This window comes from Macaca nemestrina, chromosome 12 (genome assembly GCF_043159975.1).
Source record: "Macaca nemestrina isolate mMacNem1 chromosome 12, mMacNem.hap1, whole genome shotgun sequence".
Classification (NCBI taxonomy): Eukaryota; Metazoa; Chordata; class Mammalia; order Primates; family Cercopithecidae; genus Macaca; species Macaca nemestrina.
Genome location: NC_092136.1, coordinates 34,051,616 through 34,077,171, shown reverse-complemented (window position 1 = coordinate 34,077,171; position 25,556 = coordinate 34,051,616). Strand labels below are relative to the sequence as shown.

Below are 25,556 nucleotides of genomic sequence, written 5' to 3'. Positions count from 1 at the left end.
TATAAAACTGTCCCCAACTTACTCCAAGTGAAAACTTTTTCATGCTGTCATCTTATTCATGAACCTCATCCTTCCCAATGCATTATAATAAATTGTTGACATGCGTACTCTTTACCACTAGACTATGAGTCCCTCAAGGATAGGGATCCCCGTTTAATCATCATGGTATCTTCATTGGCTGGCACAATATCTGGTTTGTTATAAGGTAGTAGATAAGTATTTTTTGATGGATAAACATTTTTAGCATGCTAGTCTTACACGTGGGTTATATTTTCTCTAAAGCACAAAACCTTAAAAGGGTTTAAAAACATTTAAAAAACCATGTTTCATTTCTTAACTTGCATAAAAGATAAATGAATCATTGACTGCTTCTTTAGGCAATATTTTGCTAAGCAATAGGTGGCAGTAGTGTGTTGTACTTGACTTTACCTTTGTGATTTTTTTTTTTTTTTAGCTTTCGTAATCTTAATGCAGTGTCAAAGTATAAAGGACACAATTGCAGTACTCTGATACCTAACTTTTTGTAACATGATCATGTTTTAAGCAAGTGAGCATCTCATGGAAAATAAAGCAAAACAACAACAAAACACAGCCAAAGTCAGTCAATGTGCATCTCTCTCTTGCCTATCTAAACTATATTCAGATTCATTAGAAAATTACAACTGCATGGTCCTAACAGCATTTCCACACTAACTTTTTAACAGCCGCTTCAAAATAACAGTGATTTGCAATAATGAAAATCTAAAATTATCTCAGGGGATATATGTTTCTCTTTTTTCCCCCCCGAGACAGAGTCTTGCTCTGTCGCCCAGGCTGGGGTGCAGTGGTGTGATGTCAGCTCACTGCAACCTCTGCCTCCCAGGTTCAAGCAATTCTCCTGCCTCAGGCTTCTGAATAGTTGGGATTACAGGCGCTTGCCACCACGCCTGGCTAATTTTTGTACTCTTAGTAGAGACGGGGTTTTGCCATGTTGGCCAGGCTGGTCTTGAACTCTTGACCTTGTGATCTGCCCATCTTGGCCTCCCAAGTGCTGGAATAATAAGTGTGAGCCACCATGCCTGATCCGATTTTTATTTCTTGATATCCTAAGAAGCCTGCTTAGGCCTTTATTTCAAAAATAGTATATTAAGTTCATTGACTGACTACAGTTATTAAATGCTTTATTTTTCTTCTTTTACCCCTTTTTTCCCCTGTCAGTATTAAGGTCACTTATCTTGTTTATTGAGCTTCATTTAGGTGACTTTCTCTCATCATTAGGTAGTTAGTATTAAGGGTTCTTGTCACCTCTCTAGCCTTAGGTATGCAATCCCATCATTAATTTTGAACACCTATATATGAGAATGTTACATACCTGTATACCTATATACGTTAGTATATTTCATTTCACTTGTTGTTTCCTGTAGCTTATAAAGTTAAATCAGTTGAAGTTTTATTTAAAGAACAGTTGTACATTTTAGGTCCACAGGAGCATTTCTGCAAATAAAAGAAATAGATAACTTTTATAGGAAGCAGTGTTAGCATTGATTCAAATAAGAGATAGTTAAAGATAATCTGTGACATTTTCTTTCTCATATCTTCTTTACTGGTTTTTTCCTATCTCAGGGGTAAAGCACTCGAGGGAATTCAAAGCCACTGTACTAGTATCATTAATATGGCAAAATGATCAATTAATAAAAGAAAAGCATGAAAGTATTGACAGAACACACTAGTTAATTAGTACCTGATGGCCTTGGTGTCCAGAGCAAGAGCTATGAGTTGTAGGAGAGCCTCTCTGTAGGATCTGTGTGTGTACATCGCCACTCTTATTTAGCAGTGATGAGTTTAGTTTGACATCAGTTTCTTGAGTCCTTAATTGTATAAAAAGACATCTTTTCCCTGAACCCAGGGAGTACGTGAAGTCAGCAAGTACTCTCCCTACTACTAATCGTCATCTGGGGAAATTGGAGGTAAAGGGTTGATATCAGAATTCTCTCTGTAGCGTGTATTGAATATATCATGGAAACTTACTTGATTTGATTTGGGGGAGTGGAGGTGTCTGGGTTTATATTTATATTGGATATTATGTAACCCACTGCACAAGATTTAAAGTTGTTTTTATATCTTACGTGCAGTCATACAGGAACAGGGATTATGCTACACTCGAATATATTCAAAAGAGAAAAAACGCATGTTACTAACAAAAGGAATCGGTGCAAGATTATATTTTAGAGTTAGTAAACCTCACAGTTAAAGATGTATTATAGAGGTTTTAAAAAAGGTTTGCCGTAAATTGCCATGGATTCAATAATTTAACCACATATCTTAACCTTTTACGTTTCTTTATTTTTGGGAATTCAGTTTCTGCAGATGTATCTCTTAATTCTTTTTTTTTTTTTTTTTAAGGTTTCCTTTCTTCCTTTCTTTCTTTCTTTTTTTTTTTGTTTAAACTCTAGGATACATACGCAGAATGTGCAGGTTTGTTACATAGGTATACATGTGCCATGGTGGTTTGCTGCACCTATCAACTCATCATCTAGGTTTTAAGCCCCTCATGCATTAGGTATTTGTCCTGATACTCTCCCTCCCCTTGTCCTCCACACCCCGACAGGCCCCAGTGTGTGTTGTTCCCCTCCCTGTGTCCATGTGTTCTCATTGTTCAACTCCGACTTACAAATGAGAACATGTGGTGTTTGGTTTTCTGTTCCTGTGTTAGTTGGCTGAGAATGATGACTTCCAACCTCATCCATGTCCCTGCAAAGGACATGATCTCATTCTTTCTTATGGCTGCATAGGATCCCATGTGTATATGTGCCACATTTTCTTTATCCAGTCTATCATTGATGGGCATTTGTGTTGGTTCCAAGTCTTTGCTATTGTAAATGTGCTGCATAAACATATGTATGCATGTGTCTTTATAGTAGAATAATTTATAATCCATTGGATATATACCCGGTAATGGGATTGCTGGGTCAAATGGTATTTCTGGTTCCTCAAGGAACCAGAATGGTATTCCTCAAGGAATCACCACACTGTCTTCCACAGTGGTTGTTTGCAGAATTAGAAAAAACTACTCTAAATTTCATATGGAAGCAAAAAAAAAGCCTGTATAGCCAGGACAATCTTAAGCAAAAAGAACAAAGCTGGAGGTATCACGCTACCTGACTTCAAACTATACTACAAGGCTACAGTAACCAAAACAGCATGGTACTGGTACCAAAACAGAGATATAGACCAATGGAACAGAACAGAGACCTCGGAAATAACACCACACATCTACAACCATCTAATCTTTGACAAACCTGACAAAAACAAGCAATGGGGAAAGGATTCCTTATTTAATAAATGATGCTGGGAAAACTGGCTAGCCATATGCAGAAAACTGAAACTGGACCCCTTCCTTCCACCTTATTCAAAAATTAACTCAAGATGGATTAAAGCCTTAAATGTAAAACCCAAAACCATAAAAACTCTAGAAGAAAGCCTAGGCAATACCATTAAGGACATAGGCACGGGCAAAGACTTCATGACTAAAACACCAAAAGCAATTGCAACACAAGCCAAAATTGATGAATGAGATCTAATTAAACTAAAGAGCTTCTGCACAGCAAAAGAAACGATCATCAGAGTGAAGAGGCATCTTACAGTGTGGGAGAACATTTTTGCAATCTACCCATCTGACAAAGGTCTAATTTTCAGAATCTATAAGGAACATCAACAAATTTACAAGAAAAAAAAACAGCCCCATCAAAAAGTGGGCAAAGGATATGAACATATACTTTCAAAAGAATATATTTATGTGGCCAAGAAACATGAAAAAAAGCTCATCATCACTGGTCATTAGAGAAATGCAAATCAAAACCATGAGATACCATCTCACGTCAGTCAGAATGGTGATTATGAAAAAGTCAGGAAACAGTAGATGCTGGCAAGGCTGTGGAGAAATAGGAATGCCTTTACACTGTTAGTGGGAGTATAAATTAGTTATCTTAATTCTTTATTTGAAAAACAATACCTACCACAAATATTGCACAGCTTTATTGTCTTTCAGTGTTCTTTACTCTCTTCTCTCTTTTTCAAAACATCATCCTTCCTTTTCCTCTCTTTCTTCATCCTTCTCTTCTGTTTTCTTATTCCCCTTCTCCCGCTGTCTCTTCTTTCTTCACTACCTCCTTCTCCTCCCCATCCTCTCTCTGCCTTTCCCATCCTCCTGCTTCCCCCTCTTTCACTTCCTTCTCTGTTTTTCTCTTTTGCTGCTGCATCTTGCAGCTACCAGGAATCTCAGAATGAATGTCTCAATTTTGTTTCAAAGGCAGTCAGTGGTATAGTGATATTTAGCAGAAGTTTTAAAAATATGTTCAGAAGACCAAGAGATCTGTTTATAAATATTAATGGTATTAAAATGGCTCTTCTGGAGAATGGAGGCAATCATTAGAGATTTGGTAGACCCAAGGGATGTACATTTCTTCATATTGTTCTGTCAGTGTGGCTGGCCACGTAAGCACACTGAAGCATCACTTTAAGGCTCTCTCTGAGAACCGTGGGGCTGTCTATGTTAAATGTAGGATTCCATCATAAATAAATGTATAGGATTATTCACAAAGATTCCATAGCAAAGGCTGCCATTACATTACGAAGCCAAATGGTGAGCTCTAGGAAAGCATATTGTTTTTGACTACATACAGCCCTGTGTCGCTTCAAGATCGGGATGTGTTCCGAGAAATGTGTCATAGGGCAATTTCACCCTGTGAGAACATCACAGAGTGCACTTACATAAGCCATCCGTATATAGACGGTGTAGCCTACTGCACATCAGGCTTTGTGGTATAGCCGTTTGCTCCTAGGCTACAAACCTATATAATATGTTACTGTACTGAATACTATAGGCAGTTGTAACATAGTGGTATTTGTGTATCTAATATATCTAACCATAGAAAAGGTACAGTAAAAATATGCTATAAAATATTAAAAATGGTACATGTACCTGTGTAGGGTCCATACCATGAATAGAGCTTGTAGGACTGGAAGTTGCTATGGGTGTCAATGAGTGGTAAGTAAATGTGAAGGCCTAGAACATCACTGTACACTATTGTAGACTTTATAAACATTGTACGCTTAGGCTACACTAAATTATACAAAAATATTTTTAAAATAATTAACCTTAGCTTATTGTAACTTGGTTTTTTTCTTTTTTTTGAGACAGAGTCTCGCTCTGTCACCCAGACTGGAGTGCAGTGGCGTGATCTCGCCTCACTGCAAGCTCTGCCTCCTGGGTTCCCGCCATTGTCCTGCCTCAGCCTCCTGAGTAGCTGGGACTATAGGAACCCGCCACCACGCCCAGCTAATTTTTTGTATTTTCAGTAGAGACAGGGTTTTCTCGTGTTAGCCAGGATGGTCTCGATATCCTGACCTTGTGATCTGCCCACCTTGGCCTCCCAAAGTGCTGGGATTACAGGTGTGAGCCACCGCGCCCAGCCATGCATTTTTTACTTTACAAAGTTTTTTAAAAAAATTATAGAGTCATGGTCTTGCTCTGTCACCCATGCTAGAGGGCAATGGTACAGTCATAGCTAACTGCAGCATCGACCTCCTGGGCTCAAGTACTCTTCCCACCTCAGCCTCCTGGGTAGCTAGGACTGCAGGCTTGTGCCACCATGCCTAGCTAATCTTGTAATTATTTTGTAGAGATGAGATCTCACTACCTTGCTCAGTCTGTTCCTGAAATCCTGGCCTCAAGTGATCCTCCTGCCTTAGCCTCCCAAAGTGCTGGGATTACAGGCATGAGCTGCCACACCTGGCTCCACTTTATAAAGTTTATAAAGTAGGTTAGTTTGCAACAGCATTTCCACAAACATGTGAATAATGCATTGTACTGTGATATTATAACAGCTATGATGTCACTAGGCAGTAGGAATTTTTCAGCTCCATTATAATCTTATGGGGCTGTTATTGTATATGCAATACATCATTGACTGCAGCATCGTTATCTGGCACATGACTATATTGTCTTTTAAATTCTTAGCTATTCACTAGCATTCCCAAAGGAACTGATTAAGGTAATTTTTATAGATACTTAAAGATCACAAATGTTCTTTTCAGTTAACATGCGTGCGTGTGTGTGTGTGTGTATGTGTATCATTCTTCATGAAGAAAAATGTTGGGGAATGCTCTTCTAGTTGTGTTACTGAACTGAACTTGGGTCTGCCCATCAGGTTCACCAAAGCCAAACACTTACATCAAGATTTGCAGTGAGAGAAAGTGAGACACTTATTTCAGGGTGCCAAGCAAGGAGAATTGGGCAGCTTGTGCTAAAGACCCAACCTCCTCTATGGCTTACATATAAGGGTTTTTAAAGGTGGGGAAATAAGGGGTTACAGGCAAAGGCATACATCAACACATGAAGTATGTACATTGGTTTGGCCTAAAAATGCAGGACATCTTGAAGCAGGGGCTTACCGAATCATAGGCGGATTCAAACAGTTTTTGATTTGCAGTTGGTTAACGAAGGAGAGCTTTGTGTAAAGACTTGGGGTCAGCAGAAAAGAATATTAGGTCTGTCCCATGGGCATGACTTCCTCCAAGCCACTCAGGAGGAAATTTAGAACAAAGAAACGTGGTTAGAGTTCAGTCTCCAGTTTCTTCTTATCTGAAGTCTGTGTACCAGCAGATCCATTTGGTGGCGGTCCAGGTTTCTGAAAAACAACTCAGGGCCATGTGTTAAGATGTTTTCTTTAGTTTCCGTGGGTGTTACAGGAAAGGGGTCTCCATCCAGACCCCAAGAGAAGGTTCTTGGATCTCATGCAAGAAAGACTTCAGGGTGAGTCCATTAAGTTAAAGTGAGTTTATTAAGAAAGTAAAGGATTAAAAGAATGGCTACTCCATAGACAGAGCAGCCCTGAGGGCCATTGGTTGCCCATTTTTATGGTTATTTCTTAATTATGTGTTAAACAAGAAGTGGATTATTCCTGCCTGCCCTTTTTGGACCTTATAGGGTAACTTCGTGATGTTGCCATGGCATTTGTAAACTGTCATGGCTCTGGTGGTAGTGTAGCAGTGAGGATCATCAGAGGTCACTCTAGTGGCCATCTTGGTTTTGGTGGGGTTTAGCTGGCTTCCTTACTGCATCCTGTTTTATCAGTGAGGTCTTTATGACCTGTGTTTTGTGTCGACCTCCTATCTCATCCTGTGACTTTAGAATGCCTTAACCATCTGGGAATGCAGCCCAGTAGGTCTTAGTCCTATTTTACCCAGCTTGTATTCAAGATGGAGTTGCTGTGGTTCACACACCTCTGACATAAGGAACCAAACATTTTATGACTTTAACTTCCTCGGCTATTATTTTAAGCTCTTATGACCTTTTGCTTATCAAGTTGCTCATTTACTTCTCAGGGCTAGCTGAATGCCTTGAATTTTCCTTGAGGAAACTTAAGATTTTCCTTTATTTCCAATCTGGGGTTGGAAAGCAGCAGACCCCAGAGAGGAATGCCTGTGCTGTCTCAGTTGTCAGATATTGTGGTCAGATTTATTAATGCCTTATTACTTATATAATTCTCTCAAATTGACCTTTTCAATTTTGTTTCACAACAGATGTCTGAAGAAATAAGTTTTCATTATCTTTAGAGGTAATGAGTGCCTCAAGCTGTAGTGATTATTAGACTCATAAATGCATGCAAACTTTAAATAAAAATGACCCATAATAAGCTTTTATTCAGTGTTGATGTGTATGCTGCTCTTTGAAATTCCTCAGTGGTAATCTGTTTGGAATGTGTATCTACTGTAATGTCACGGAAATTCAACAGTGGTCATATTGGGGCTTTGCAAGACAGTACTTGAGTGGGACCTTCCCCAAAATCATTGACCAAAAAAAAAAAAACACAAACACCAAGCAAGTCTCTTTTTGCTGAGATTCTGATAACATCTGTTGTTGTTATGACACTTACTCCCTTTTTGGTAGTACAGAATTGGTATGTGAAACATTAACAGTTTTCTTTCAGGAAAATTAGAAGGAGAGTAGAGAAAGAGACATTAGGAATTCTTTTTTTTTTTTTTTTTTTTTTTAAGACAGAGTCTTGCTCTGTTGCCCAGGCAGTGCAGTAGCGTGATCTCAGCTCACTGCAACCTCTTCTTCCCAGATTCCAGCAATTCTCCTGCCTCAGCCTCCCAAGTAGCTGGGATTACAGGCACGTGCCACCACACCCAGCTAATTTTTGTTGTTTTTGGTAGAGGCAAGATTTCTCCATGTTGGCCAGGCTAGTCTCGAACTCCTGACCTCAGGTGATCTGCCCGCCTCGGCCTCCCAAAGTGCTGGGATTACAGGCGTGAGCCACCACACCCAGCCAGGAATTTTTTTCGGCCTTGCCCATTTTTAACTCTCACAGCTTCTCTCTTAGTCCATTTCATGCTGCTATAACAAAATACCACAGACTAACTAACCTTTTTATTTATTTGAGGCAGAATCTTTTTGCATCACCCAGGCTGGAGTATAGTGGTACAATCATGGCTCATCATAGCCTCAATCTTCTGGGCTCAAGCAGTCCTCCTACTTCAGCCTGCAGAGTAACTGGGACTACAGGCCCATGCTACCATGAAAATTTATAGTAGAGATGAGTTCTGTGTTGTCCAGGCTGATCTCAAACTCGTGGCCTCATGCAATCCTCCCGCCTCAGCATCCCAAAGTGCTGGGATTACTTGCAGGTGTGACCCACTGCACCCAGAGCAGTAATTTATAATGAACAAAAATTTATTGGCTCACTGTTCTGGAGGCTGAGAAGTCCAATATTAAATGGTCAGCATCTGAAAAGAGTTTTCTGTTTCCTGCTCTCCCATCCCATGACTAGCAAACTCAAGCGCTTGCTACATAGGCAAAAGGGGGCCAAACTTAGCCGTTTATAAGGAATTCACTCTAGAAATAACAACATTATTCTATTCATGAGAGCAGAGCAGTCATGGCCCAATCACTGGTGAAAGGTGCTACCTCCTAATACTGTCACAATGACAATCACATTTAACATGGATTGGGCACACATTCAAATTATAGCAACTACAAATTCATTTTTTTTCCATATGTATTCTTTTGAATGCATTCCTCTTAGTGTTTGTTTACTCTGTATCTCATTCCTCAATTTGAAAAGTGTTTGAAGGAAGATCATTGGGCTGAAGCATTTTCATATCATATTTGTTCACAGTGTCAGCGTAATAGAATGACACAGTAAATACTTGTTCACTAGGAAAGAGTATGAGAGAAAAGGCACTTAAGTGCAGTACCTCAGATTAAACCTAAAATTCGTCCCTCCTCCTATATTGTGCTGACTAAAATCAGTAAGTTTCTGATTTTGTACTTTTGGGGAAAATATTAAACACACAACTTAAATATACAAATATTTATGAAGGATACTTGTGCGAAGAGGCACTGTACTAATCTTTGCACAGATATGGATATAGTTAGAATACAGTGTTTATGTATTCAGTGTTTAATATTTTAATAGATAAAGCTTGAATGGTAGGTTGTGGTTTCTTTTTTTATTATTATTATACTTTATGTTCTAGGTACATGTGCACAACGTGCAGGTTTGTTACATATGTATACATGTGCCATGTTGGTGTGCAGCACCCATTAACTCATCATTTACATTAGGTATATCTCCTAATGCTATCCCTCCCCCATACCCCCACCCCACAACAGGCCCCTGTGTGTGATGTTCCCCTTTCTGTATCCAAGTGATCTCATTGTTCAGTGAGTGAGAACATGCGGTGTTTGGTTTTCTGTTCTTGAGATAGTTCGCTGAGAATGATGGTTTCCAGCTGCATCCGTGTTGCTACAAAGGACACGAACTCATCCTTTTTTATGACTGCCTAGTATTCCATGGCGTATATGTGCCACATTTTCTTAATCCAGTCTGTCAGTGATGGACATTTGGGTTGGTTCCAAGTCTTTGCTATTGTGAATAGTGCCACAATAAACATATGTGTGCATGTGTCTTTATAGCAGCATGATTTATAATCCTTTGGGTATATACCCAGTAATGGGATGGCTGGGTGAAATGGTATTTCTAGTTCTAGATCCTTGAGGAATCGCCACACTGTCTTCCACAATGGTTGAACTAGTTTACAGTTAGACCAACAGTGTAAAAGTGTTCCTATTTCTCCACATCCTCTCCAGCACCTGTTCTTTCCTGACTTTTTAATAATCGCCATTCTAACTGGTGTGAGATGGTATCTCATTGTGGTTTTGATTTGCATTTCTCTGATGGCCAGTGATGATGAGCATTTTTTCATGTGTCTGTTGGCTGCATAAATGTCTTCTTTTGAGAAGTGTCTGTTCATATCCTTCGCCCACTTTTTAATGGGGTTGTTTGTTTTTTTCTGGTAAATTTGTTTGAGTTCTTTGTAGGTTCTGGATATTAGCCCTTTGTCAGATGAGTAGATTGCAAAAATTTTCTCCCATTCTGTAGGTTGCCTGTTCACTCTGATGGTAGTTTCTTTTGCTGTGCAGAAGCTCTTTAATTTAATTAGATCCCATATGTCAATTTTGGCTTTTGTTGCCGTTGTTTTTGGTGTTTTAGACATGAAGTCCTTGCCCATGCCTATGTCCTGAATGGTATTGCCTAGGATTTCTTCTAGGGTTTTTATGGTTTTAGGTCTAACAGTTAAGTCTCTAATCCATCTTGAATTAATTTTTGTATAAGAAGTAAGGAAGGTTTCAGTTTCAGTTGTCTACTTATTGCTAGCCAATTTTCCCAGCACCATTTATTAAATAGGGAATCGTTTCCCCATTTCTTGTTTTTGTCAGGTTTGTCAAAGATCAGATGGCTGTAGATGTGTGGTATTATTTCTGAGGGCTCTGTTCTGTTCCATTGGTCTATATCTCTGTTTTGGTACCAGTACCATGCTGTTTTGGTTACTGTAGCCGTGTAGTATAGTTTGAAGTCAGGTAGCGTGATGCCTCCAGCTTTGTTCTTTTGATTTAGGATTGTCTTGGCAATGCGGGGTCTTTTTTGGTTCCATATGAACTTTAAAGTAGTTTTTTCCAATTCTGTGAAGAAACTCATTGGTAGCTTAATGAGGATGGCATTGGATCTATAAACTACCTTGGGCAGTATGGCCATTTTCATAATATTGATTTTTCCTATCCATGAGCATGGTATGTTCTTCCATTTGTTTGTGTCCTCTTTTATTTCACTGAGCAGTGGTTTGTAGTTCTCCTTGAATAGGTCCTTCTCATCTCTTGTAAGTTGGATTCTTAGGTATTTTATTCTCTTTGAAGCTATTGTGAATGGGAGTTCATTCATGATTTGGCTCTCTGTCTGTTATTGGTGTATAAGAATGCTTCTGATTTTTGCACATTGATTTTGTACGCTGAGACTTTGCTGAAGTTGCTTATCAGCTTGAGGAGATTTTGGGCTGACACAATGGGCCTTTCTAAATAGACAATTATGTCATCTGCAAACAGGGACAATCTGACTTCCTCTTTTCCTAATTGAATACCCTTTGTTTCTTTCTCTTGCCTGATTGCACTGGCCAGAATTTCCAACACTATGTTGAATAGGAGTGGTTAGAGAGGGCATCCCTGTCTTGTGCCAGTTTTTAAGGGGAATGCTTCCAGTTTTTGCCCATTCAGTGTGACATTGGCTGTGGGTTCGTTATGAATAGCTCTTATTATTTTGAGATACGTTCCATCAATACCGAATTTATTGAGAGTTTTTAGCATGAAGGGCTGTTGAATTTTGTCAAAGGCCTTTATCTATTGAGATAATCATGTGGTTTTTGTCTTTGGCTCTGTTTATATGCTGGATTACATTTATTGATTTGCGTATGTTGAACCAGCCTTGCATCCCAGGGATGAAGCCCACTTGATCATGGTGGATAAGTTTTTTGATGTGCTGCTGGATTCGGTTTGCCCGTATTTTATTGAGGATTTTTGCATTGATGTTCATCAGGGATATTGGTCTAAAATTCTCGTTTTGTTGTGTCGGTTGTGGTTCTCTATTGTAGTACTTTACTTTTAAGGATAAAGAGTTTCACTGTAATTCATTATGCATTAGTTGGCCATTTAAAATTTATGAGCTGGGGAATGACATGGTCAGAGTTACGTTAAGATGAGTGACTATGAAGCAGGTAAGATGGATTGGAAAACTGTTAGAAGATGATTGCTGGGGACTAGGTAGGAGCTAATGGTCTGAACTAGGGTTGATATTGAGAATAGAAAGTAAATTATGTAAGTAGAATCTATAGATTTGGCAGTTCATGGGAGGAGGGAAAGAGGGGTTACCCTAATATTGATAGTCTGGATTATTAGGAAAATTTTTCCCCTCATCCATTCATTTAGCATTTATTGAGCATGGAGTTATTTTTTAACGGAGTTATTTTTTAACAGAGCAAGGAATTCAGCAAGAGGAGAAACAAATTTTAGTGTCTGGATAATATATTGGATATCGAATATATTAAACTTATTGTGCTGACAAGAAAGCTTCCAGAAAGTATTTCAAACTTTGGTTCTAGAATTCAAGAAAGTTTGAAGCTAGAGATAGAGAGCTAGCATCCTATTGATGGTACTAAAACTCATCTATTAATACGTAGAGGAAACCTCAATTGCCACATTGATAAATCAAGTAATATTAGCCTATTTGGGGATTTTTGTGTAATCAGATTTGCCCAGAGTCCTTTTCATGGTTTATTGTTACTTCTTATATATAGTTTATATTTTATATATCAAAACAGCACAATCACAAGTGTGTACGAAAGGATTAATGTATGTAGACAGTTTACCATAAAACTCTTATGTGTTTACTGTAAAGAAATATCATTTCATTTCAACTTTATATGTTGTGTAGCCAACAGAAAATATCATTTGGAGCTAATGAATATGTAATTTTCACAAGGTGGATGGATTACTTGAGTCCTAGAGTTGGAGACCAGCCTGGGCAATATGGAAACCTCGTCTCTACAAAAAATACAAAAATTAGCCAGCTACCCGGGAGGCTGAGGTGGGAGGATCGCTTGATCCTGGGAGGCAGAGGTTGCAGTGAGCCAGGATCACTCCATTACACTCCAGCCCAGATGACACAGAGAGATCCCATCTCAAAAAATATATATATATTAAAAAAATTTTCACTAAAACCTTTTAGAAGTTGGTAGAATTTTCACACTGCATTGTATGATGCTATTTTCATAATTTTACGTGCTTCATTTCTTAGTGGAAAAACATTTGTTTCTGTGTAAACTTATCAGTGGATATCATCATTAGTGTTAAGGTGAAGCCTGATACAAATTATGCCCCTCTCTTTAAAAAAAAAAAAAAAAAAGTCAACAGATTAAACTACCACTGGCATATTGTTCAGATTTCATCAGTGTCTTCATCTGTGACATCATATGGTGTTCGTACAAACAATGGAATGAATAAGTTGACATTTATGATTAGTGAATGGAAGGTATCAAATATCAAAAAATTTTTGACTTGAAACACGTTGTAGTTTTCATTGTGGTGTTCTAGGTTAATGGATTTTTTTCCCCTCTTTTTGGTGTACGTACTTGGAAGGACGCGTCTGTCACAGGAACATTTTTGCAAAGCACTTATCTTCTGACTTGCCCATGAATTCCATGTTTAAGCAGTTAAGGCTAACAGTGTGCTTCTCAAATTTTAGCACGCGTAACAGTTGCTTGGAGAGCTTGGTGAAACACAGATTCTGGAATCCTCCCTCTGAAGATTTGAGGTGAGGCCCAAGAATTGATATTTGTAACAAGCTCTCTGATGATGCTGATGCTGCAGTTCTGAGGACCACATTTTGAGTAGCACTGAGGTGACACATTGTGACAGTCACTCTAGAATTAGTAATTTAGAAAGCACTTAGACTTAATATGTAGAGAGTGTTTGAAATCAAAATAAAATATTTCATATTGGACAGCCCATTGCCAAAAAATCTCAGCTGATGAGAATTAAGATTTCATAACTAAAAGTGTTACTTATCCTTGAAATAGTCAGAAAACAGATAACACATACCAATCCTGATGAAATATTTTATCAGTTCCTGTATTTCTTTTGTAGTACCATGTATGATCCCCTATTTTTGTATCAAGAGAGTTTCTTAATCTACTTTTGTGGTAGTTTTTCCTATTCTCAATGAATGATATGGTAATTTAAAGAATTTAAGTTTCTGTAATTGAAAAGTTTCCCCCAAATATGAGGAAATTACTTAGATCATACAGTTATAGGTGTCAAGTCATTTCAGAGTGCACACCAGCATGGCACAAGTATACATATGTAACAAACCTGCACGTTATGCACATGTACCCTAGAACTTAAAGTATAATAATAATAATTAATTAATTAATTTAAAAAATAGCAGTTTACTGAAATTTTGGAAATAGATGTCTTTGTATAATGAAGAATCACACAGATACTATCACTCTCAGTATTTTTAATATTGTGACATATTTATGGTATTTTAATTTTGGATGCACTTCGGGTTTCTACTCAGCAATGCTTAGTCTTTTAAAATGTTTTGAAGTTATTAAAGTTGGCAAATGTGCTTGAAAGTAATAAAACAATTTCCATAAACTAATGTGTAATTCAAGCTTTTCACTAATTCATATTAATTTTTTCATTAATTTTCTGTGTTTTTTGTTGTACTTATCTTTCTATTAATATTGGAAGAAATTCCTTATTTATCCTTTATGGTTTAGAAAGATTTGCTAAATTCTTTTTAAAAAATTTAAACATGTCTGAAGATGTTTTTCTATTGAGATATTGTCAACATAAAACGAAAAATGCACAGATCTTAAGTGTTAAGTTTGGTGAGTTTGATATCATGTAAACACCACCCCAAATAAGATATAGAACATTTCTGTTCCTCCAGCAAGTTCCCTCATGCCCCTCTTTCTTAATTTCCACTACCTATTCTTACCTGGAAACCGACTTTCTGGTTTCTATCACCACAGATTAAATGTACCTAAATTGGGATTTCATGTTCATGTAATCATACAGTATGTACTTTTTATTCTTTCTTCTTTTACTTAACAGATATTCTAGATTTTCATTTATGTTATTGAGTGTGTCATGATTTGTTCTTTTTTAATTGTTGAGTAATATTTCTTTTTTATGGATTTAATGAAAGGTATTTACCTATTCTGCAGTTGATAGACATTTATGGTTCCAGTTTTTTAATAAGACTGTTACGAATAAGACTGTTAATCTATTCTTTTATGAATCTCTTTGTAGATTTCTGATTTTCATTTTTATTGATCATAGAGTAGATGTATATGTAACTTTATAAGCAATTGCCAAATTGTTTCCTCTCAGCAGTATATGAGAATTCTGGTTATTTCATATCTTATCAACACTTGGTGTTATCAGTATTTTTTTTTCTTTTTTCTTCTTTCTCTCTTTTTTTTTTTTTTGAGACAGAGGCTTGCTCTGTCCCTCAGGCTGGAGTGCAGTGGCACGATTTCCACTCACTGCAACCTCTACCTCCCCTGTTCAAGCAATTCTTGTGCCTCTGCCTCCTGGGTAGCTGGGACTACAGGTGCGTGCCACCGCACCTGGCTAATTTTTGTATTTTTAGTAAAGACTGGGTTTCACCACGTTGTCCAAGCTAGTCTCAAATTCCTGACCTCAGGTGATCTGCCCGCCTTGGCCTCGCAAAGTGCTGGGATTACAGGCATGAGCCACCACACCCAGGCAGTCATTTTTATTTTAGCCATTCTTTTAGGTATGTAATAATATCTCATTGTGATTTTAATTTGCATTTTCCTTATAACTAATAAAAAAGTTTAAGTTATTTCCTAATAACTAATAAAAAAGTTCATGTACACATTGTTCATCAGTTTTCTTTGAAAAAGTATCTGTTCAATTTTATTCATCTGGTTTTTAATTAGTTTTGTCTTTTTATCATTTATTTATAGGTTTTTATTCATGTATTCTGATACAAGTCCTTTGTTAGAAACATATGCAGCCAGTATTTTCTCCCAGTCTATGGCTTGTTTATTCATTTTCTTAGTGGTATTTTGATGAGCAGAAAGTTTTAAAATTCGATGTTCAGTTTCTCAATTTTGTGTTACACAGTTTATGCTTTTTATTTTCTGTCAAAGCACTCTTTACCTACCCTAAGTGGCAAAGATATTCCCTTGCGTTGCCTTTATGGATTACTTTTACATGTATAATTCATTCTGAATTAATTTTGGTTTATGGAATAAGAGGGATTGAGGTTATTTTTTTTCCCCGATATCCAGTTGTTTAGAAACCATTCGTTACATACTTTCCTTTCCTCATTGAGTTGCTCTAGCAGCTTTTTTGAAAGTCAATTGACCATATATGTATGGTCTGTTTCTCGGCTATCTTTATGCTTTATGCGGGTACTACAGTGTTGATTACTGCTGAAATTTTGATAGGGATTGCATTAATATATCAGTTTAGGGAAAATGGACAAGCAGCTTCCCATCCATGAACATGTTACTTCTTCCATTTGTTTAGGCCTTTGATTTCTCTTAGTGGTGCTTTGTGCTTCTCAGTGTAGAAGTCTTACATATACTCTATTTGGCTTATTCCAAAGCATTTTTTGTGCTGTTATTAATGATAATTTCTTAAAATTTTCTTCTCTGTTTGTTGCAAGATTTGCTGATTTGTTAATTTTGAGTCTGTTGCTTCCAAGACACTAAGTTTTTCAACTCCAGCAAAATGCATTTCAGTTTAGTACTGAAAGAACATGGAAGTCATTTAAAATAAATTCACTTTGCAACATTAAATTTATAACAGACCTATTCTGTTAATTAAGGAGTATCAGGATTCTCTCTACTTGATTGATGAATGTTGTTGTCCTCAGAGCTCCCTGTTTGATTCAGCTGGCATTTTTTGAGACTATAAGGAAGTCCATGCTTTTTTTTTTTTTTTTTTTAATGGCTGTGTCTGGTTCCTTAATTAGATAGTAAGCCCCTAGAATATACAGTGCTTTAGATTACATCTGTCTTTTATTTGATAAGTGAATGAATGAATTGGGACTAGCTTTGGGCTCTCAAGAGTAGGAAGGTTTTTGGCTAGTGGAGAGTAAAAGAAGTTAAGGGCAAGAAATAAGATTTGACAACAGAAGGAAAATGACTGTGGTCTTTTATGGTCATAATGAGTCTACCTTCCACAGGATAGCTCAAAGTTAGAAATAGTAGGAACAAAATTAACATACACTTTGAGATCAGAAACCCTTTAAACCTAGGATTAGGGGCTTGTTTTCCCATTGGCAATAGAGAAAAATTTCATATTTTTAAGAATGTGTGTAATGACACCATTTTATGAGTAGCCCTTGTAATTAAAACTTCTACTTAACACATTCTAGTGTCTTGCATTCCAATTGTAAATCATAGATATATTTGGACTGGGTTTTAATTTCTCATAGCTGTAAAAGCAAACTATCAGAAACTTGGGTGGTTTCAAATATTTATTCTTTTATAGTTCTGAAGAAGTCCAAAATAATTATAACCAGGCTGAGTTCAAAGTGTTGGCAGCGCTGCACTCCCTCTGGAGGATCTGATGGAGAATCCATTGCTTGTCTTTTCCAGCTTCTGGAGGCTGCAGGCATTCCTTGGCTTGTGGCCACTTTACTCCAGTCTTCAAGGGCAGCATTTCAGACCTCTCTCTGCACTGTCTTCACATCACCTTCTCTTCTGTGTGTCAGCTCTCTCTCTGCCTCTTTCTTCTAAGAACACTTTGAATACATTTAGGGTCCAACCAGATAATCCAGCAAAATCTTCCCATTTCATGAACTACAATGTAATCATATCTGTGAACTTCCTTTTTCCAAATAAAGTAACATTTACAGGTACCAGATAGTGGGACGTGATATATTTGGGGTTCATTATCAGCCTACCACAGACAGTTATTCCTTTTCTTAGACCTTCACTTTGCTCTGAAAGTTGCTGTCAAAACACATTGGACTAAGGCTTTAAAGCATCCCAAATTATATACTTATTTTCTTGCTATATTTGTAATTTTTTAATGGAGTGTACCCATTAAATAAATGTCATGGAATCTGAATAGACTTAAAGCCTCAGATGGTGAGCCCCTTGTTTCAGTTACTAATCAGAAAAATACCAAATTAGGGAAAGAGATTGAATTGTCCTTTCACTATCATAGAACTGATTTGTGACTCATAATAAAATTTAGTAGTATTTTTTAGTTTAGGGCATCCAGGAATTAATTCCTGGTTTTATAGGGCTTTCTTGGTTAGACTTGTACATGATCAGGCCTAACCTCTTCTATTCATTGTACCAAGTAGACTTCCTTTATTGGCCCATGAGAAATTACCTACCTGTTGATCTTTACTCCTACTCTATAGCTACAAATTTAGAACAAGTTCTCCAGGGCCTTAATGCTTGTGACATACTGAAATTAAGAATTTTCCCATGTAAATGTATCATAAATGTATCATGGCTTATTTGAATATGTTACATATAATAACATTTAGTTATACTAAGCTTGTTAGACAAACCTTTGTGTAGTGTTAGAGGAATGGGTCAGCTAGAGAACTTTAATGCAACCAACTCCACTTTGGCTTAGGGATATTGCTTGAATATCCCAACTTTAGAGATTGCCAAAACCTCAGTATAGAAATAACTTTTATGAGCATCATTTAATAAATCACGGGCAAAGAACATGAAACAATAAAACCTTAGTTTCCTTTTCTTCAGTACTTACATTAGTTTAAATATCTAAATGTTGATAACTGATAGATTTAATAGGAAGAGTAGTAGTTTGCCAAAGGGAAAATGGAAGCCTATTCCTCGTTGTCTGCCCTAGAATCTTTCTCCCAGCCCGTATAATGTTTACCAGGTTGTTCTGTGTAACCAAATACCAGAATAGCGTTTGCTGTGCTAGAGAGCATCTTCAGCAGTGTGGAGAAGTTCATCCTGAAAATGAATCTATTTTTAAAATAGTCTGTGATTTAATTAAAACTTACATACTTTACAAATTCTAGATTGAGAATTGAAGACATTTTGCTTCATGGTACTTGACACAACTTACTGAGTGACTTTGGCCTTAGCAATTTAGATAATAAATGACATGGTACTTGCAATTTTTTTTTGTGCTCCTGATAATGTCAGCAAGGCAGTCAATGAAATAATTGAAATTATTGTACCATTAATTGAGGAATATATGAACCAACCACACTGATGAGTCATGAAATGTACATATGGTTATTTGCCTGTTTTATTGTAAAAACTTGGAAAAAAGAGTAAGACATTTAAAAAAAAGTATTCTGCATTAAAAGGACATTCCTAAGTTGACTTTTTGAAATTAAAGTATAAAACTGTCGAAGTAATTATTGGATAAATACTATCTTTTAACGATAGATTCATTTTCTACACACCACTAAGGATCCTCTCTAGCACAGCAAATGCTATTCTGATATTTGGTTTCACAGAAGAACCTGGTAAGCATCATACAGGCTGGGAGTTCCTTATTTACTTGAAAGTAAGAAAATTTACATATCTGAATATGTGCTATTGTTACCCCCAGATTGTTTCACTGAAATGTCTCTAAATTTATATAATCTTTTCCCATTTGTTGGGAGATTGCTGAAAAGCAAATGACATATTGATCCTTTCAGAACTGTTAGATGAAAAGAAAAGGGAGAATCACAGAGAACATAGAAGAAAAGGAAGGAAGGAGATAGGAGAAGTGATAAGTGATCCTACTGGATAACTATTTAGTGAGCTACATGTACATCAGCATTTGAGAATTTATGAATTGGCATAAAGCTTCCTGTTTTTGACCTAGTAGTATAAAGAAATTACTGCATATTGAAAACAAAAATTTTTAGACTTTTTAGAAAATTCACATAAGAAAGATTCTTTAATGAATTAATTTACATCTAAGTGTTTGAGTTCTTTAAAGTTATTTCTTACAAATCTGGCCTAGAATAACGAGTTTTTAATAAAAATGTATGCTTGGGGATTTATAACTTTATAATCTTCAGGGCTGAGGAAGAAGATGAAAGTTGTCATGTTTATAATTAGATATATTTTTATTTAAAATTATGATTGTATAATTTCATAAGAAAGACCTAGTGGTCCATTGTATAATGCTATCTATAGGTAAGCACATTGTGTAAGGAAAGCTTCATACTCTGCCTAGTTTGTGCTCTTCCTGTTTCATGTCCTGCTCGTCTGCACATACCTGTTGCTATTTGTGTTAGTCATCCTCTCTAGGTAAATTGTCTATGAGACCAAGGATTCCATGAACAAATTATCCAGAAAATGCTGTCTTTGCACGTTGTGACAGATCATGTCACTGGTGGATTTATAGCTACTCCAGTGGTCTAATTAACCTGGCAGTTGTCTCCTGTGTCCAACACTGTTGTCTCATTGCCTTGGCATTTAGTTTTCATCTTCTCATTACCTTCTTAACTAAAGCTCAGATTTACAATTTTTTTTAAATGTAACCCCCTCAGCTCTCTCTACTCACTCCCTCCCACCCTTATTTTTGATTGGCAGTATCATCCAGATAAACAAAGTACAGATGTATCAGCAGGAACAGTGGAGGAATGTGTACAGAAGTTCATCGAAATTGATCAAGCGTGGAAAATTCTAGGAAATGAAGAGACAAAAAGAGAGTATGACTTGCAGCGGTGTGGTAGGTACTTGTGTTGAGGAGCCACAGCACATCGGCAACTCTTAGAAGCACGCTCTGCAGCCGTTCCTGGGGAGCATTTTCCAGCATGTGTTCCAAGTGTTGTTGCCTTTATTCCTCCCCTCCATCACTGTTTTTAATTATGCCCTATTATTAGCAGTGATTATTGTGTATCCATTGAGAAGTTAAGAAAACTACTAGGATGTGGCTTCTTGTGAAGCCTTGAAAGCTATTTTTTATTACATTTGAAAACTGTTTAATTACACATTCCTAATTAATATGCTTTATGTGTATAAAAACTTCTTTTTATTAAAATAAATATGTATGGATTACTATTTTAATTATAGTACTTTGAAGACTATACAGTATAAATGATAATCCAAATGAAGATACTATATATAAGATGACATAATAAAGCACTCTGCTATCTTTGAGCTCATTTTAGGCTGAGTTTCATGATTATCTTCAGGATAAACTATTCCTTATGATTGGTATAAATGATATTTTAGGAATGCAGATTACCTAAGCAATTTTAAAAGTCATTTCTTTTATGCTTTTTAGAAAATAGCTTCTTAAAACAGTGACAAGCTGTTGTGAGAAAGAAAGAGAGAAATGTAGGTCAGGTTTGTCACACATGGACTGCAGTTACACAAAGTGATAGGCTGTCTTTCAGCACTGGCCTAGGGACAGGAGTCCCTCAGCCTTGTGTTTGAACCTTCAATATGCACTCCACATGCTAATGGGAGGAGTCAATAATCAGTTACAGCCCGAGGGGAAAACACTCAATCGCTCTCTCCAATAGCACATCAGGCTCAGCATTGACTAGGATGTGTTGATAAAAGCTGACTGTCTCTGTAGTTGCTTATTGAATCCCCTCCCATGCCCTACAGTAGCACACCATCAGATCTCACAAGATGATTTTGAGGCTTTGTTAGCACTAAGGTTATCAAAATTTGATTTGAGAAGCAAGCCTTTATTTTTAAAACACAGCATTATAAGATGAAGCCAGTGACATTTGCAAGACATCCCTATTTATTTTCAGAGGGATTTCTACCAAAAAAATTGTTTCTTAAAGGCTGTGTGTGATACTTTTGTGTGGAAAGACTTGAACTGTTTATGTACTGGAGTATTTGTTTGTAAGAGTGACTTATTTATAGTACTAATCAGCTCTAAGGCCGTACTACTTTTTAAAAGACTGATGAGCTTAATTTTTTCTTAAATATTAAGAACCTGATGAGTGTACCTTTGCAAATAATTTGGATTAATTTTCAAAAATGGCTTGAATATTGGGTTCTTTTGCTGGGTGCATAATGAACATCTGTCTAATGTATTTATTTTTTAAGTGTGTTTGTACTTCTTGCAAAAGAATGTAGAAATGGCTTCATTTGATAAGTTCTACCCGTAGGTGTCTTTTTAACCTTGGTTCACATAATTTCTATGAAAGAATTGAAACTAATGCACATGAATGTGTTGTGTGTTAGAAATCTATGTTCCTAAGCCACTACACTCTACTGGAGATGATGTGTTTTTGCACATCTTTACTAGTCTCCAGTATATCGGATGCCAGTTTGCTTGAGATAAGAAAAATTCACACAACATTGTACCCTGAAGAGTATAGGGTATATACTTTCAATGTCACTCTACATTTTTGCCACTGCACAGCCTATGTACTATCAAGAACATATTAGTGAAGTCGACTAGAAGCCTGCTTTCTAAAGAGAAAGAGGTAGGGAGGGATCACGAATCATAAAAATATTTTCTCAAGAAGCTACAGGGTGGGGTAGGCCAGAAACAGAAAGAAATAGGAAACCAGGTTAAAAGTGAGCATAGAATTGCATGAAGGAAGGTTTGAAAGATGTCAGAAGACAAATAATCACCATATTCATGACTTTTTCATTGTCTTCGAAAGGTCCTTAGAACTGTGGATTTCTTTTGAGCTTTGAGTCCTACTTTTAAGCTCTTAATGGAAGCACCTGTGGCCTGCTGTGTCACAGGGTACTCCTGTAGGTCATAGATGAGGTCACAATGAAGTTTAGACCAACTAAATACTGTGAGAGTTGGACCTGATTCATGATTCAGATAAATAGTTTGGAATTTATAAAATATCAGTTTGCTCTGCAAGTTTTTCAGGCAGCATATTACTGAATTTAGCTGTTCTAGAAGGACAGCTTTTCGTGACACTTTAGTACCTCAGATTTAAGTACTAAGTATTTCCTCCTTTACCAGAGGCTCCAGATACTGAGATGACTTTGTTTCCATTTTAAATGGAGATTGACTTACTGTTTAGGTAAGAAGAGTATCCAAATATAATTGCTATTTTTAAGCCTTTCATACCAGAGCTATTTTTCAAAACTCTTGCAATAAACCTACTTTCATATTGTTACTTCTTTTGAATACTCTTATTAATTTTTTCTTCTTGACTCAGCTTCAGTAAAATGACTCCTCAAAAAAAAGGAAATGAACTTGAACTTCTCTAACAGTGATGATTTAGGTTTGCTGGAAGCAAAACCTTTGAGAGTAATAATTTGTTAAAGACCAGGATAGGTTACTGAGAGAGTGAGTTTGTTATAACCAGGTCAAAGCACTCTTTTTTCCTGTGTCACCCCCTGGAGACATGGAAGTAGCTTTGTTATACAGAACTCTTTTTACGTGTGGTGATAGTTCATTGTAAACCTTTCTTTTCATAGGATGTGCTTTAAATATGTTTGTTTCCTGCCCACCATTAACTTGCAGTGTAAAATAAAATTGAGCTCTGTAATACTTGAGAAGGAGGTAGGAAATGCTTTATTAGCTGATCTTGAATGCTTTCTCATGTTTCACAGCTCCATGTTGGTGCTCTGTCTTAAGGAAAGCCTCATCAATATCGCCCACAGCCATATTTATTTAAAAGATAATTTAAAGGGACACTTGACATATTTCTTTGCTTCTCAAAAGAAATGATCAAATGTGTTCTTTCCAATAAAGAAGAAGTAATACTCCAGGGCAGATAACCTAAAGTATTGCACGTATGTTTTTTTCTCCCTCATTCCTACTTCTATATGCTTAGTTGACATTTTAGGGTAATGTTGGCCAGGCTGAAGAAAAGTAAATTTAAGAAAAAGATGAGTAATAATTAGTTCCCAGAGATTATACATTTTGAAAGTAATGTTAACTAGTGAATTTAATCAATTAGTTCTAGTTGGCATATTTACCTTATTGCTTCTGAGGATGCCTCCAAAGGCTGCTTCCAGTGTTCCCCAGAAAGGCATGTAGTTATTCAAGATTAGGCTTTGCATTTCAACCAGATGAGCACTTTGGAAAACCCTTTCAGGATTTATAAAATGTTCACATGAATAATACCTGTTGAGTAGATTTCGTTGCCTTTGTAAATCTTGTGGGGAGTGGTCCTTATATATTAAGCACATTAAAAACACATCAGAATTATATCATGGGAAAATAATGGTTGTCATGATTCAGTAGCTTTGTAATGTGAAAGTCACAGATCCCTGATGTCTTAGTGGCTCTATAGAGTGACACAGCTTATGAGTTAAGTACTTCTCTGTGATCTGAAGAGTAGCAAACCTTCAAATACAGTTAATCAGATTAAATAATGTTTAAAAGAATAGATTGTGTTTGGAATCCTTGCTGATACATTATTTTATATTAGGATATATCTTAGTACTCTGTTAGTGAATTATTTTGGTAAGGTGGAACCTTCACTCTACATAATTGGATACCCAAAACAGCGTGGCTCAGAGGGGATTGGGCCAGATATTGTAAAGTGAGTGTGCCTTTGCTCAAAGCTAATCAGCTGCTCTGCTTAGGTAGATACAAGAGGTCATTTCTGGTTTGTATTACACAATTTACTCCATCCCTTTATTACGATAAATATTTGGAAAGATAAGCAAATAAATGGAATGGAAGATAAGCAAATCTTAAAACAAATGAGGAACATACCTTAAAACCCCACCAATATGTGTCAGATAAATCAACATGTAATTTCTTAAACTCAAAATAAGAATCCTTCCTGAAAAGCATGTTAATGTTATAGAAACTCCGTAAGAGGGAAATATGTAGATAATATAAATTTTGGTTAACTGTTAGGAATAATAACTTAAGGCCAGTGGATATTTGTGAAATTGTGTCCTAAAGCTGACCCTTACAAAATACTTGAATTAGTGAGATTAGGGTCCATTTATGGTCATAATATTTCCATTTGATTTTAGGAATTTCAAAATTGGTTGTAAAAATTTGCTTCAGGTAAAACGTGGAAGATAAGCATCGGGGGTATGTTTTTTTGGTGACCGTTTCTGAGAAAAATAAGTATGTGAAATGATGCAGAAAATCCATCTCGACAGTTGGGGACTGGCTTTATCTTGAGTGGGAGAAGACAGTATAGATAAAACTTTCTGTGCAGGTTCCCTCGCCCCAACTTACTTGTTGCAAGATGACTACTCACACTACTTGCTACCTTTACTTGAATGCAAATAACTGTTTGTGCAATGAAAATGTATTTTAGGATCATTTTTCATTGGTTTTGAGTAAAAGTTTGGCTACTTTCAAATAATGCTATAGAAACCTATGGGCAAGATTATAGTTATAATTCTGGGACACTTAAACAGACTTGAGAGTTCTGATTTAATAATGGAGAAGTCTAAAATTTTAGGAAGTTTTGTTTCCAACTTTAACCTCTCTCCCAACTTCCACTTGGTTACTTGACCCAGTTGAAATCAGTGGGTCCAAAATCAAGACTGACTGAGTCACCTTTCTTATTTTTTCCTCAACCTTGGTTTCATATTACACTCTGTTTACTTCTACTTTGCTCTGGTTACAGTCAATGAATCAGAAATGCCAGTTGACATTTGTTCTTTTTTAATGTTGTTTCCCCTGTGTGAGCTTTTATTCTCACAGCTACCACAGTAGTCCATCCCCAGATTATAAAGCATACCCAGATTATTTCCATATCCGCTAATTGGCCTTCCATTCTCTA

The 25,556-nt window shown here is 36.6% G+C and overlaps 1 protein-coding gene and 1 long non-coding RNA gene across 4 annotated transcripts in view; one reads left to right on the top strand and one right to left on the bottom strand.

Moving 5' to 3' along the window:
• Positions 1-25,556, top strand: part of LOC105471495 (DnaJ heat shock protein family (Hsp40) member C24) — a 59,696-nt gene that overhangs the window by 15,947 nt on the left and 18,193 nt on the right. For all 3 annotated transcript variants that reach the window (XM_011723978.3, XM_011723976.3, XM_011723977.3), the window contains exon 2: positions 20,452-20,590. In XM_011723978.3, the coding sequence (XP_011722280.1) occupies positions 20,452-20,590 (139 nt within the window). The remainder of the gene's footprint in view (positions 1-20,451; positions 20,591-25,556) is intronic.
• On the bottom strand, positions 1,164-23,750 carry LOC105471494 (uncharacterized). Its single transcript, XR_011610717.1, has 4 exons — positions 22,465-23,750; positions 20,582-21,175; positions 6,433-6,668; positions 1,164-1,473 (listed from the first exon to the last, which is right to left on the bottom strand). It is a non-coding gene; the product is annotated as an uncharacterized lncRNA (long non-coding RNA).